General features: G+C 44.2%; 1 protein-coding gene across 1 annotated transcript in view; it reads left to right on the top strand.

Moving 5' to 3' along the window:
• Positions 1-3,557: 3,557 nt before the first annotated feature.
• The window catches only part of LOC141726979 (arrestin domain-containing protein 3-like), a 44,727-nt gene continuing 34,093 nt past the window's right edge, over positions 3,558-14,191 (top strand). Inside the window, exon 1 of the mRNA XM_074532141.1 lies at positions 3,558-4,183. Coding sequence (XP_074388242.1) covers positions 3,904-4,183 — 280 coding nt within the window. The 5' untranslated portion in view covers positions 3,558-3,903. The remainder of the gene's footprint in view (positions 4,184-14,191) is intronic.

Genomic DNA, 14,191 nt, shown 5'->3' with positions numbered 1-14,191 from the left:
CAATCAATTTTGGAAGTCTTCTCCACAGCCTCAGGTCAAATGCAGTGCACTCTTGTGGATCTGTGACTTTAAGCACAGAAAGTTGAAAATTCTCAGCATCCAGGGTCCCAACATAGAATATAGGCTTTTCACAAATATTAAAATGGATTTTATATGTGTGATGTTAAAGTAACTTTGTTATAAAGATATCGTTTTTATTTCTGTTGTTAATTAAGTTTAGACATAGTAGCGAAATAGCTATGCTTGTGTAAAAATGCCTGCTTGGATGGCATAACATCCAATGAACACAGGAAGAGGACACCTGCTACAGATATGCCAGCTATCAGCACTCACCGTTTGAAGGCAGTGTGGACCAAGGCCCAAACTGGAAGTGATAAAGAGGAGACAAAATCATAGCCAAGAAACACGCATGCTCTAAAAAGACAGACCCAAGGACGGGCCGTGTAAAACAGTTCCTGGAAAATGTCAACTAGTTCAGAGAGATGCATAAGGATCTATGAATATGCAACAGGCTGATGTAATGGAAAAGGTATTTAAGGGGTATCCCTAGAAGTTAGTGTGCTCTTGGCTAAGTGCCAAGATACACCTGGCTGTAATAACCTTTGCTCTACGATCCTTTTCTCCTATTGTCCTTTATTAAACTTTTTAAATTTTTACAGGAGTGTGAATGTGTTTTTCACAAAAACGTAACTATGCAAACAATAGATTAGCAAATTTAAGACCCACAGTCCCACTCACTATGTAATACCCCATTTCCATATCCCAAAATAAGGGAATTTGCAGGGCACTTTCCATTTCTATAGGAGCTTAGCAGACCAGGTTTTCATTGAATGCAGGTTCCAGAACTCCTCAGCTCAGAAGCGATGCTCCATTCACACAACCATGACCTCTTATTTGGCCTTTCAGACAGATTTTTACATCTGGGTACCCCATAGAGGAGTTGAATAAAAGAAATTAAAGTAATTTACAAGTATACTAGTTTAGAACAAAGGAAGAAATGGAAAATTATGGGTGCAGTAGTGATAGCATATCAAAGTAATCCACAGGAAATCTTTTATCTGCCAACAATGAATCAACCTCAAAAATAATTCTGCAAGTCAGACCTGTATCTGTTATGTGTCAAAACGTCTAATGGTACATCTTAATTACACTTATGATTCGATAGGATGCTACCAAGAAAATTATTTACTACATATCTGGTTTTGACTCAACAGCTATTTTCCCCATAGAGAAACAAATCACACTAATATTGCTAAAAAAAGAGAGGAATTTTATATTACAAAACACATATTAAAAAACAATGCAAATCCTTATGAAAAGACTGTTAAAAGGCAGGTATTTTTTAAAAGTCCTGTCTTCAGGTACTTTGAAAATGCACCTCAACATGCTTTTAAGTAAACGTTCAAATAGTCAAAAATACAACCTAAGAATGTAACCAGCATTTCCCCATCTTTAGAAATAGTGAACACTCTGAGACTGCGTATTAAGGAGGGATAAACCAAGCTAAGATACATCTTTTTCTGGAAATACGTCTGCATGTAATGAATGAATAAGCGAAAAGCTTACCTCTTGCATGCCCGACTAGAACGTCCTTATAGTTAAAATACTCGACTTCTTCAGTGTAATTTTGTGTATAGGCAGTGTTGGATCCAGCATTTCTAGATTCGCTCCAACGTACTTTTGCATGTCCTCTTGCATGAATTTTAAGAGCTTTCACTCTAATTTCCCCAGTAACTTCTAAACTGATCCTTCCCGAGACTGTGTCCCCGCTAGAATACACGGGGATATTGCTGTTACTGAGACAGTCAAAGCTTATTGTCAAACTCTTCACCTTCCCCAGCACCATGATTTTTAATGAAGTGTATAAAAATATACTGCAAGGAAAACAAAAAAAAGTCAAGGTCTCATACAAAACGCGACCTTCACGTTACACTGAACAACGCCTCTGCTGCGTAGAGCCTGCCAACCAGATCAGCGTCTCCCCTACGAACGCTTCATCGGAATTGCTGAGAAGACAACGACAGCCGCCCAACACTACGATATCTGTACAAAGGCAGCTGGCCCGCACGCTGCCAGGTCACTTTAAGAACAGCTTTGTGAAAAACAACCACCCCTGCGCATGCGCGAAGCGAGTCGTAGCGGCGGTTTCCTCCACCGCTTGCCTGTCTTTCCTGCCGCGTTCGGGTTTTTTTTGTGTTATCGCTTCCATCTCATGCAGAGAGTCAGAGCACTCCCTGGTGGAGTCAGGGCTCTGCTACGAGTTCGCAGTATGGTATTGAAATACATACTGAAGAACTGAGAGAAAAACGTCGGGGGGAGGGGGCGCTAGGGCTCCTTGTCCACAGGGTCATCTCAATCTCATCTCATCTCATCTCATCTGTCACGGCCTGGGGATCCTGGCTTGCTGATTGGGAGGTGTCTCGGAAGAAGCTGGCAGCTGAAATCGGGCAGCAGTCGGTGGGCACCAGGCCCTGGATTCTGGCAGTAGACAGCACGGGTTCTCCCCCTCAGCCGGGGGTTGCCTGGCTAACAGTAAAGAATGCAACGACCTTAAAAATACATCATCTGTATCAAAATAATAAATGAGAAAACACTATAGAGCCATATCCAAATTATGTGAGAGTATTCCCTTCCTTATTAACGCATATACAAAAAAATTCCATAGCAATACCCACTTGGCTAGCAAGATTTGGGTCTTTAAACTTTGCAGTTCTTCAAGGGCCTGCCAAAGGTAAGCATCAAAGGTAACTGCTATGCACTTAAAATTCTGTGCAGATGCACACTGACAGAGGTACATGGTGACCATGAACTCAGAACCAGAAGGACAGGAATTGTGACCCTCCTGTCTGAACTCCATGAATAGAAGAAGTGGAAAAAAGGGGGCAAAAACCAACATCAGCAGCAAAGAAGCCAGACCCTAAAGGAAGATTCATATTAATTACATGTAAAAGTATTTAAATAGAAAACTTCACCTTGATAGAGGTTTAAATGTATACTTTCGCATAATGCCATGCTTTTGTACCCTCACTCCTCAGTTAATGCAGCGGGTGCTGCAAAGCAGGGGGGGGGCCGGCAAAGGCAGCCGTGCCCCGCTCACCTGCCGAGGCCTGCCTATAATTTCGCCAGGATTGGCCCCTTCACGAATAAAGCTTTGGGTAAGGTCTGTAACTGAGCAACGTGCCGAGCAATTCCCTGACACAATGGTTCTGTTCTTTACTGTTAGCCAGGCAACCCCCGGCTGAGGGGGAGAACCCGTGCTGTCTACTGCCAGAATCCAGGGCCTGGTGCCCACCGACTGCTGCCCGATTTCAGCTGCCAGCTTCTTCCGAGACACCTCCCAATCAGCAAGCCAGGATCCCCAGGCCGTGACAGATGAGATGAGATGAGATGAGATTGAGATGACCCTGTGGACAAGGAGCCCTAGCGCCCCCTCCCCCCGACGTTTTTCTCTCAGTTCTTCAGTACGTATTTCAATACCATACTGCGAACTCGTAGCAGAGCCCTGACTCCACCAGGGAGTGCTCTGACTCTCTGCATGAGATGGAAGCGATAACACAAAAAAAACCCGAACGCGGCAGGAAAGACAGGCAAGCGGTGGAGGAAACCGCCGCTACGACTCGCTTCGCGCATGCGCAGGGGTGGTTGTTTTTCACAAAGCTGTTCTTAAAGTGACCTGGCAGCGTGCGGGCCAGCTGCCTTTGTACAGATATCGTAGTGTTGGGCGGCTGTCGTTGTCTTCTCAGCAATTCCGATGAAGCGTTCGTAGGGGAGACGCTGATCTGGTTGGCAGGCTCTACGCAGCAGAGGCGTTGTTCAGTGTAACGTGAAGGTCGCGTTTTGTATGAGACCTTGACTTTTTTTTGTTTTCCTTGCAGTATATTTTTATACACTTCATTAAAAATCATGGTGCTGGGGAAGGTGAAGAGTTTGACAATAAGCTTTGACTGTCTCAGTAACAGCAATATCCCCGTGTATTCTAGCGGGGACACAGTCTCGGGAAGGATCAGTTTAGAAGTTACTGGGGAAATTAGAGTGAAAGCTCTTAAAATTCATGCAAGAGGACATGCAAAAGTACGTTGGAGCGAATCTAGAAATGCTGGATCCAACACTGCCTATACACAAAATTACACTGAAGAAGTCGAGTATTTTAACTATAAGGACGTTCTAGTCGGGCATGCAAGAGGTAAGCTTTTCGCTTATTCATTCATTACATGCAGACGTATTTCCAGAAAAAGATGTATCTTAGCTTGGTTTATCCCTCCTTAATACGCAGTCTCAGAGTGTTCACTATTTCTAAAGATGGGGAAATGCTGGTTACATTCTTAGGTTGTATTTTTGACTATTTGAACGTTTACTTAAAAGCATGTTGAGGTGCATTTTCAAAGTACCTGAAGACAGGACTTTTAAAAAATACCTGCCTTTTAACAGTCTTTTCATAAGGATTTGCATTGTTTTTTAATATGTGTTTTGTAATATAAAATTCCTCTCTTTTTTTAGCAATATTAGTGTGATTTGTTTCTCTATGGGGAAAATAGCTGTTGAGTCAAAACCAGATATGTAGTAAATAATTTTCTTGGTAGCATCCTATCGAATCATAAGTGTAATTAAGATGTACCATTAGACGTTTTGACACATAACAGATACAGGTCTGACTTGCAGAATTATTTTTGAGGTTGATTCATTGTTGGCAGATAAAAGATTTCCTGTGGATTACTTTGATATGCTATCACTACTGCACCCATAATTTTCCATTTCTTCCTTTGTTCTAAACTAGTATACTTGTAAATTACTTTAATTTCTTTTATTCAACTCCTCTATGGGGTACCCAGATGTAAAAATCTGTCTGAAAGGCCAAATAAGAGGTCATGGTTGTGTGAATGGAGCATCGCTTCTGAGCTGAGGAGTTCTGGAACCTGCATTCAATGAAAACCTGGTCTGCTAAGCTCCTATAGAAATGGAAAGTGCCCTGCAAATTCCCTTATTTTGGGATATGGAAATGGGGTATTACATAGTGAGTGGGACTGTGGGTCTTAAATTTGCTAATCTATTGTTTGCATAGTTACGTTGTGAAAGTACAAGGGACTGTAAGCTTGTTATTTCTGAAGTTTCCACCCTTTGTTAGAAGCGGTTCAATCCTGTTTGGGGCCTGTCCCGGGAAGAAGGGAGGGAGTATTCCTTCTCTCCGCATATTGGTTGCACAGTCAGGTGGTAGTGATGACTCAATTCCTAGAACGAGAAAATGTTAAAACTGAGTACATAATTTGGTTGGGTGTTTTGGTGTGTTGTTTTGACTTTGTTGGGGGTGGGGGGGGTGTTGTTTTTTGTGTGTGTCTGTGTCTTTGTTTTGTTTTTTAATTTGAAAGATATTTACTGCATAAATCTTCTACAAAGCAGTTGCTATCGATTTTAATTATGTTACCATGATGCAAGCAAGCTCGGGTCGCTCATGAGATGTCTTTCTAGTTCACATGTTCTTTATACTGCTGCCTTAGAAATAATTCCTTCATGCGAAAAATTCATTCACCTCTGGCTTGCAGATGACAGAAACATGCAAGCATGCAGGAGTCACTCATAGCAGGATGTATCCTTGCAAGTAAGAAGGAGATCCTGTGCTTCTGTCAACTTAAGCAGACACAATGACTTTCTATGTGGCCTGTAGATCCAAATGCTGACCTCGATAGTAGGTGCTTGGTTTTGTCTGGAAAGGGAACAAATGGTGGCAGGGAAGGGACAGATCTGACACATTCCAACACCAGAAGCAAGACTGGTGCTGCACGTGCAGCGTGCGCAGTCTTAAGCAGTTGTCCTGAGACATCACTGTCCTTCCCTTGGCTGCAGGCAGGACTGTGAACACTCGCTGCACAGAGTGGAGTTTAACTCTATGCCTTGTACCCTACCATAGTCTGGAACACCACTCCCTGTCCCTGCCTTGTCATTGGCCTGCTGGGGTTTGTTAGCCTGTTGCCAAGGTGATGCCAGCCGCTGATTGTAGGGGCCTGGGACGTGGGGGAAGTTCCTTTGCCCGCTCTCTAGTGTGTGCTGGGAGGCGGAGCAAAGTGGCTGCAGAGGGCACATTGCCTTTCTTGAGAATGCCCACCTCTGGGGACAGACAGAAGTATTCAAGCTCCTGCCATGCACATCCACTGGGCCAGCAAGGAGTTGTGAGCAGGGGCGGCCGTTGGGACACACGGCCCCACGGCCTCTTGCATCGCTCACTTGGTTATCTCTCCTGGCCCATGCCCCTGGCCAGCACGATCTGTAATCGCATTTCAGTAATGGTCAGCACACGCTCCTGAGAGAAGTGCAGGACTGGGGTGTCTACACGGGGCAAGCCAGCAGCATGGCCCTGTGGTATGAGGAGAGCGGATGGTGAGGTGTGGGTGATGGCCCTCCCCCTTTCTCCTTACCTCTGCGGTAGTCAGGCCAGACTGTGAGCAGAGTTGCTGAGCAAATGTAGTGGGGTGTAATGTAGATTGTATGTATATGAGTGGTTGGCAGGGGATGTGCTCGTGCCTGTTTAGGCCAGTCCTGCTCCAGCCTAGTCTGTGATTGACAGCTCAGTACTTGCTTACCATAATTCTGCTGCTGCTGTTCAGGCTCAGTGGGACTGCTGATCTGACAGGAAGTGAAGAAGGGATGAAAAAATGTATGTGCAAGGAAAACACTATTATTTTTAATTAAACCCAAGCAAAGCCCTCCAAGCGTTTTTTTAACAACAACAGCAACAAAAAGCATTATACACATTGCTTTACTCTTTCATTGTATTGAAGATTGTTATTTTGTGACATTACATGCTGCAGGTGCATTTACATAAATAGTGTTCTAGGGGTTTTATATTTTTGCATAGGTTTGTTTCAGCATTTCTGGTGCACTAAAGAAATTGGAGCATCAGCACTTTTGTAGAACAGTGGGAACTAAAAAATCTTAAAATGTAGCAGCGTTCCTTCATGATGCTTCAGACTATTAACAACAGGAAGGGTCTTTTGTGTAATCCCACTATATGTGCCTTTATTATGCCAACCCTTTTGTATATGAGATGCTCAATTGTTTTATCTAAATAACTGTCTGTACTGTTGGAATCAGCAGGATTTTTTTTCTGGGTTCATGGTAATTATATCGGAATAAACCACAAATTTATTGGAGCATTTCAAGCAATACAAGAAATCATGACTCTAAAACAAGGTCAGCTTTCTCATTGAAATTAGGAAATGTTTGGGTCTTTGCTATCCAAGCAAAATTGAGCTAAACTTTGAATTTTTGATACATTAACTCTTAACAACATTAATTGGACAGCTTGCCACTTCTTGTGCCCCTGAATTTTTTTGGTACTTTCTAGGTGGTGCTTGTGCACTTTTTAAAAAAATCAATTTTTGGACACTTGCTATTTAGGCGGTAGGAGGAAGGTGAATTACTGAATGTAATCAATTAATGTAGCAGAAAATACTAAGTTCACTTACTACTATTAGAGAGCTCTATTTAATTTTAACTAGAAGTCATATTGGAAAACAGTTTCCATTACAGATCTTTCAGGCAGACCTTGAAATGGCAGCAGTTACAGCTATGTTAGTACTTGGATTTAAGATTGTTAAAAATGACCAGATAATACTGGCTTTCACATTTATGTATTAGCTTTTGCATGTTGTTATTGATTATAAGTATTTAGTATAGTAAAAATCATAATTCTTTCTAGCTGCTTGTTAATTTAACATAATCAGCTTAAGTATGCCCTGTATTGCTCATAGAAATAGTAGTGTAATGAATATAATATCTATGTATCTCTTATAGAAATAGTATGGTGATTATTGTATTGTACTATAGACCTTAGTAAAACATAAGATGTGAAAAGGGCTTTTTGTGACTTAGAAGAACAGTGTAAGGCCATGCACCGACTGACTTGTCCAAGTGATAAGATAACCATGACACAAACCAGAGCACTGGAGGACAATTAGAGAATACCATGTTAAATTTAAAGAGGACATAGTTATTTGAATTAGATCCCAATATTACCGGATGGAACGTGCCTGGGCTCGTCTGGCCCCTGCTGCTTGGACAGAGGTGGCAGCTGTGGTATTTCACCACAGAGATGCCTCTGGCTGGCTGGATGTTGCAGCTAGGCACTTGGAACAAGTCCAGGCTAATAAGAACTCAGTTTTACCTCTGGTGAAAGTCCTTAGGCTAGGTGAAGAGGAAAAGGAGACGGATTCTGTGGAGGGTTTAATCCAGAGTTTTATTCCAGGGTCACAGATCTCTGAATCTTGTAACAGCTCCACAGAATAACCGACCACATGGCCTCAATGTCCATTTAAGCCCACAGGGAGGGGAGAGGGGAAGGATAGGTGAGCCACTGACCAGGTGGGAGGGGGAGGGTCTCAGGGGACAATGACACATAGACAGGCCAATGACCCCAGGACTGAGAAGCATCTTTTGAACTTCTGCCAATCACATGACGCCCTGGCTGGAATGTTAAGCTTGACGGACAGCACCTAGCAAGGGAGCAAGGGGGAGGGGAAAGGAGAGGTTGGCACACCTGGGGGACTGGGAAGTCTAAAACAGGAAATTGCAACACATTGCAACATCTCCCCTTAGTTTTGTTTAAAAAGAAGAGGACTGGGTTTGTGATGCAGAGTGCTCACCAAACTATGGTTGGTGAATCGGTTCTTCCTCTACAGGAGGGTCAGTGTTTTCCACTGAGGCTTCCATGTCATCCATTGGAGCACTAAGGGCTTCCAAATGGTAAAATTAAGGAGGGGGAGATGAGCTTAAAATTAACTTGAGAACCATGCGTTTGATTAGTCCAAAAACAATGCTAACAACTACAACAAGAACTAATATAAACAGTACTAAAAACACAGTTTTCAGAATAGATCCCAACCAGCCCGAGAGTCCTCAGCCTTTGAACAGTCCACTCAGCCAGTCGTCAGTTTCTCTCTTGGTGTCGCTCACCATGGTTTTCATCTTGTCGATTGTGGCATGGACATTCTCTGCTTTTGATGACAGGTTGAGGCAGCAGAGATCTTCAAATTCTTCACAGCAATGGTTGTGCAGAAGGAGCAGATAGTCTGTGGCTGCCCTATTTGGAATGGTGGCTTGCCTGGTAATTTCCTCATCCGATAAGAGGTCACTCAGAGCAGTAGAAGTGAGATTTGCCTGTTTTGCAACCCAACATTCCAATCGGCCTAATTCTCCCATGCTTTTTGCTGCCGAGATCCACGGCAGAAGGACTGTAATTGCGGTGGCCTTAAGTCTGGACCAGTGAACAATTTCTGAATTACAGTCAGGGTCTAATTGCCTTAGGTCTCTTTTTTGGATAGCCAATGTATTAGGTTTGTTCGATTTGGGGTTAACAGGCTCAGCTTGCCAAAGGTACGTGGACCTCTGAGCAAACGATGAGGGAGACCTGCCCATGCTCTGCCTCCACATATTAAAAACACACCTCTTGGGAGTTCACGAGGCTTGTAATCACCACCTGATGAGTGCATGACTAGGACTGAATTTTCACACCAGTTTTTGTCTGTGTAGTGTGAGTTGCTAGGGTCAGGATAAGTGTTTTGTTTAGCTTCATTATATGCTAACTGGGAATTGAATTTAAAGTGGACTCAAAAGGTTGCATTCGTGGAGCCTAAGAGATGGAACTCTTGTGGTGCCCTTTTTGGCACTGGTAACTTTCTCGCCACTCCTGCCAAAACAGTAAAGGATTGTCAGCAGGATAGTGGCCAGGAGAAGGTGCGAGTAGGTTCACTTCATGTAAAGCACTCCACATTTCATTTGGGAACTCTGAGGATTTAAAAGGAACTCCCACCAGGCAAGTTGACAGGGGGTCAGAGGCTGTCGCTGCGGAGAGACAAATGTGATCTTGTCCAAGGGCTGAGGGACTATCCAGGAGATCGCTGGAGAAATGATAGCAAGTAGGATGAGGAACAGCCTTGGTCTCATGGTGTCTCGAGACTGCACACGAACAGAGGGATCTAAACCGATAAAAGGAAACTTAAGACAAACATATATTACGAACTATTTCAGATAGGAGGCTTAAATGGAATTTCCTCCAGAGAACGCGTGCGGCGTTTCCTTCTCCAGGCAGCATTAGCAAACTGGGGTGCTTCTGTAGATTTCTCTGAGACCTTGGGAACATAAGGCTTTACCCATTTGGAAGGAACCCACTTTAAACCAGAGGGGGTGAACACACAGGCATATCCACGTCCCCAAGTAACCAATTTGTAAGGTCCCACCATTTTCCAAGTCTCAGGGTCCTTTACTAAAACCGGAGGCTTTTCCTTCATCAACATATGACTGCTCCCCCCAAAGTGGCGTAGAATGGGCGGATTCAGGCTGTCAAAAGAACAGGTCAGAAAATTGGTTGTGAACAGCGCCCTGGACAACCGGATGTGGGAAGGTTCCACCTTCAGAACCTGATGTTGCCTGTCCAGGACTCTTTTGATATCACGGTGAGCCCTTTCTACTATGGCTTGACCTGTAGGGGAGTAGGGGATGCCAGTTTTGTGCTCTACTCCCCGTTGCTGCAGGAAGCTCCCGAATTCCTTGGATTTATAAGCAGGCCCAGTATCAGTTTTCAGCTCCTTGGGGATGCCCATGAAAGAAAAAGCCTGTAAGAGGTGCTTAATGGCATCGGTAGATGATTCTCCTGTGTGGGCAAAGGCATAGACTGCTCCAGAAAAGGTATCTACACTAACGTGAGCATATTTCTGCCGTCCAAAAGCCTGTATGTGTGTAACATCTGTTTGCCACAGTTCACAACTGTTCAGTCCCCTTGGGTTTGCTCCCGTACTCACTGTAGGGAGTGCATGTTGTTGGCAATTTGGGCAAGTGGCCACAATCGCTTTGGCCTGTTCTCGAGTGATGTTAAACTGACGAACCAGGCCAGGTGCATTTTGGTGGAAAAGCTGGTGGCTGATTTTTGCCTGTTCAAAAACATTTGGGAGAGTGGCCATCACTGCAGGTGCAGCAAGAGCACCTGCTCTTCTGTTGCCTTCAGCGATAAACCCTGGCAAGTCAGTGTGTGACCTGACGTGCATCACATAAAATGGTTGCTCTTGGTGGGTGACTAACTGTACAAGTTTTGAGAGCAATTCGAAAAGTGTGATGTTAGACACCTCTTGCAGTATTGCTTGATCTGCCCTGGATACTACTCCTGCCACATATGCAGAATCCATAATCAGATTGAATGGTTCTGAGAACTTTTCAAAAGCCCTAACAACTGCAGCCAATTCAGCAACTTGAGGTGAATCTTCCACCTCAGCAATGTCCGTCTCCCACTGCTGGGTTTGAGGATCATTCCAAGTCATAATGGACTTGTGGGACTTCCCAGACCCATCTGTAAAAACAGTCAGAGCCTTTTTTAAAGGTCTCCTACTTAGAGCACTTCTCAATTTCAGAGTGAATTGAACATCTTGTTCGAACATTTTGTGGGCAGGCCTCTGGACAGAAATTTGTCCTGAGTAGGAATCCAGAGCAAACTGCAACACTTCATTTTCTCGGAACAATTGTTCCAACATTTGCATAGTATTTTGGCCCGATCTTAACTCAAATGGAATGTGAATGCACTCAGAGTCACATCCTGCTAACTCCCTGATCCGGGTCCTTGCTTTCCAGGTCAGTTCTGCTACCAGCTCTTGAGGCTTTGTCATTCTCTTGAACCTTTTGTGACTGAGGAAAACCCATTCTATGATCAAGAGAGGGTCCCCCTGGTCCTGGCCCTTTTGTGGTGTATCCTTTGCCTTAGGTGTTTGTTTTTCCTCCCACTTCAAAATATTTCCATGGAGGTGTGGCAACTTACCTAAGATGATAAATTTGAATGGCAGGTCAAGCCAACATCGGTGGGCCTGTCTTGTGGACATTGCAATTTGAACCTTTTCTAGAGCTTTCCGTGCCTCTGGGGTAATGGACCTAGGAGCACCTGGGTCCTCTCCCCTTTTCGATCAATTGAAAAGAGGGGCAAGGTCTTCGTTAGTCAGACCTAGCCATGGCCATACCCAATTTAAAGACCCACACAACTTGTGGACATCCGCAAGGGTCTTGATCTTTGGATTGATTTCTAGTTTTTGAGGAACAATGGTCCTGTTTCCAATTTCTAAGCCCAAATATTTCCAAGGTGGCATCTTTTGAATTTTCTTTTCCTGGAGCTCGAACCCTGCAACAATCAATGCATTGATCATTAGGTCAAGCACATGTGTAAGTAAATCATCTTTGGGGGCACACACAAGGATATCATCCATATAATGATAAATGATGGCCTTCTCTGCGGCTGCACGAACTGGGGAAAGCAGGGAAGAGACATACCACACTGGCAGATAGCTGGAGATACCTTCAGGCCCTGAGGAAGAACGGTCCAATGGTCCCTTTTCATAGGGACTTCCATGTTGATGGAAGGGACCGAGAATGCAGAACGCGGTGCACCGTCAGGGTGCAAGGGGATTTGGAAAAAACAATCTTTTATATCAATAACAGCCAATTTCCAATCCTGGGGAAGCATAGTTGGGGATGGCACACCAGGTTGGGGAGAACCCATATCTTCAATTACATTATTTATTTGTCGGAGGTCGTGGAGGAGCCACCATCTCTTTTTGTCAGCCTTTTGGATGACAAACACTGGAGAGTTCCACGGGGATGTGGTCTCCACAATGTGACCCTTTTTTAGTTGCTCTTCCACTAGTTCCTCAAGCACCTTATTTTTTGTTTACTGAGTGGCCATTGTTTCACCTCAACTGGTTTGTCTGTTTTCCACTTCAGTTTTTGGGTGGGGCACTGTTCAATGACTGCTGTGCAAAAATGCTGTGGAGAGTCTGGAATATCAATTGTGACACCCCACTGGGCCATTAAATCTCTCCCTAACAATGGTTCCGAATAATCTAACACAAATGGACAGATATTTGCCAATTGTCCGTTTGGTCCCTCAATTTGGATGATGCTCTTAGATTGTCTCGCCAATTGCAGACCTTCTACACCTTGAACGTGACTGGCAACGTCTTGCAAAGGCCAATGTGCTGGCCAGTCTTGTACTGGGATCACTGTGCAGTCTGCACCCGTGTCTACAAGCATCTCAATGCGTTTGGACTCCTCACCCCCACTGACATTACACCAGATTTTGGGTTTGTCCTTCCCAATAACTTGGACCTGGGCGACTGTGGGCCCTTGTTTTTCAGTACTTTCCGGTAAAGACGGCACAGGGATAGCTTGGGCAACAATTTGTCCCTTGGGAAGAAACAGGGGTGGGTGGAAACAGTGCAGGCCGAGAACGAATTGCTCAGAATCTGATGTTGTCATTCCTGGAGCAATTTCGATCTCTTGTGGTGTGTGTTTGGTGTCCCCAATGACGATGTACTTACAACGAATTCAGTTCCAAGTACCCTTCTGTTCTGGATTGACGGAGCCAAAATGCCAGTCAGTGTCTTTCAGGTGGAGTGACTCTGTCAGCTGCAACCTGTAAGGCTCATTGACAGAAGATGTGGTTAACAGGGGTTCACCTAAATCATAACAAAGGTTATTTTGTTTCACTTGCAACAATGGACCAGCAGTCATGGTCTTTGAAGCATCTGCTTCACTTACACAAATATTAACATTACTGTGTGCTTGGTTTATTTTGCTTCCCTTATTCCCTTGGCCTGCTCTTTTTGTGTCTGCATGCTTGGCAGGCCAGTGCTCCCCTTTCAGTTTTTTTGTTGTTGTTGACCCCTCAGGGAGTGCTTGCAGTTCTCCTCCCCTGCTATTTCTAAATTCATCAAATTGTTTTTTCAGGGGGCTCTGGCTACGCCAGTGCCCAAGGTTATTGCAAAGCAGGCATGGCTTTGTGGGATCAACCATTGCTGGTCTTCGCTGCTGCTCAGGGTACTGCTGTGCTGAGGGAATGGGCGTAGGGCTGGAAAACGGCGACACGCTGAGGTAGTCTTGGCAGCAGCCTTGGTCTGGTGTCTTCAGCAACACTCATCAGAGGCACTTTCCTGTTATAGACTAGAAGCATATTTTTTACTGGGGGGGGGTTCTAGGGGAAGATTCAAAATTGCCGCTCGACACTGCTCATTTGCATTTGTAAATGCCATTTCCTCTAAAACCTCTTCCCTTGCATTCTCTTTTTAAACTTGTATTTCAATAGCTCTAGTTAAACCTTTGTACAAATTTCAAAAAAGCCTCTGATGGTAGCTGCTTGATCTTACTATAAGGCTCAAAAGGCCCCTCAGGT

Source organism: Zonotrichia albicollis, chromosome W (genome assembly GCF_047830755.1).
Source record: "Zonotrichia albicollis isolate bZonAlb1 chromosome W, bZonAlb1.hap1, whole genome shotgun sequence".
NCBI lineage: Eukaryota > Metazoa > Chordata > Aves > Passeriformes > Passerellidae > Zonotrichia > Zonotrichia albicollis.
The sequence above is the reverse complement of the archived record's forward strand: the minus strand, read 5'-3'. Positions and strand labels throughout refer to the sequence as shown.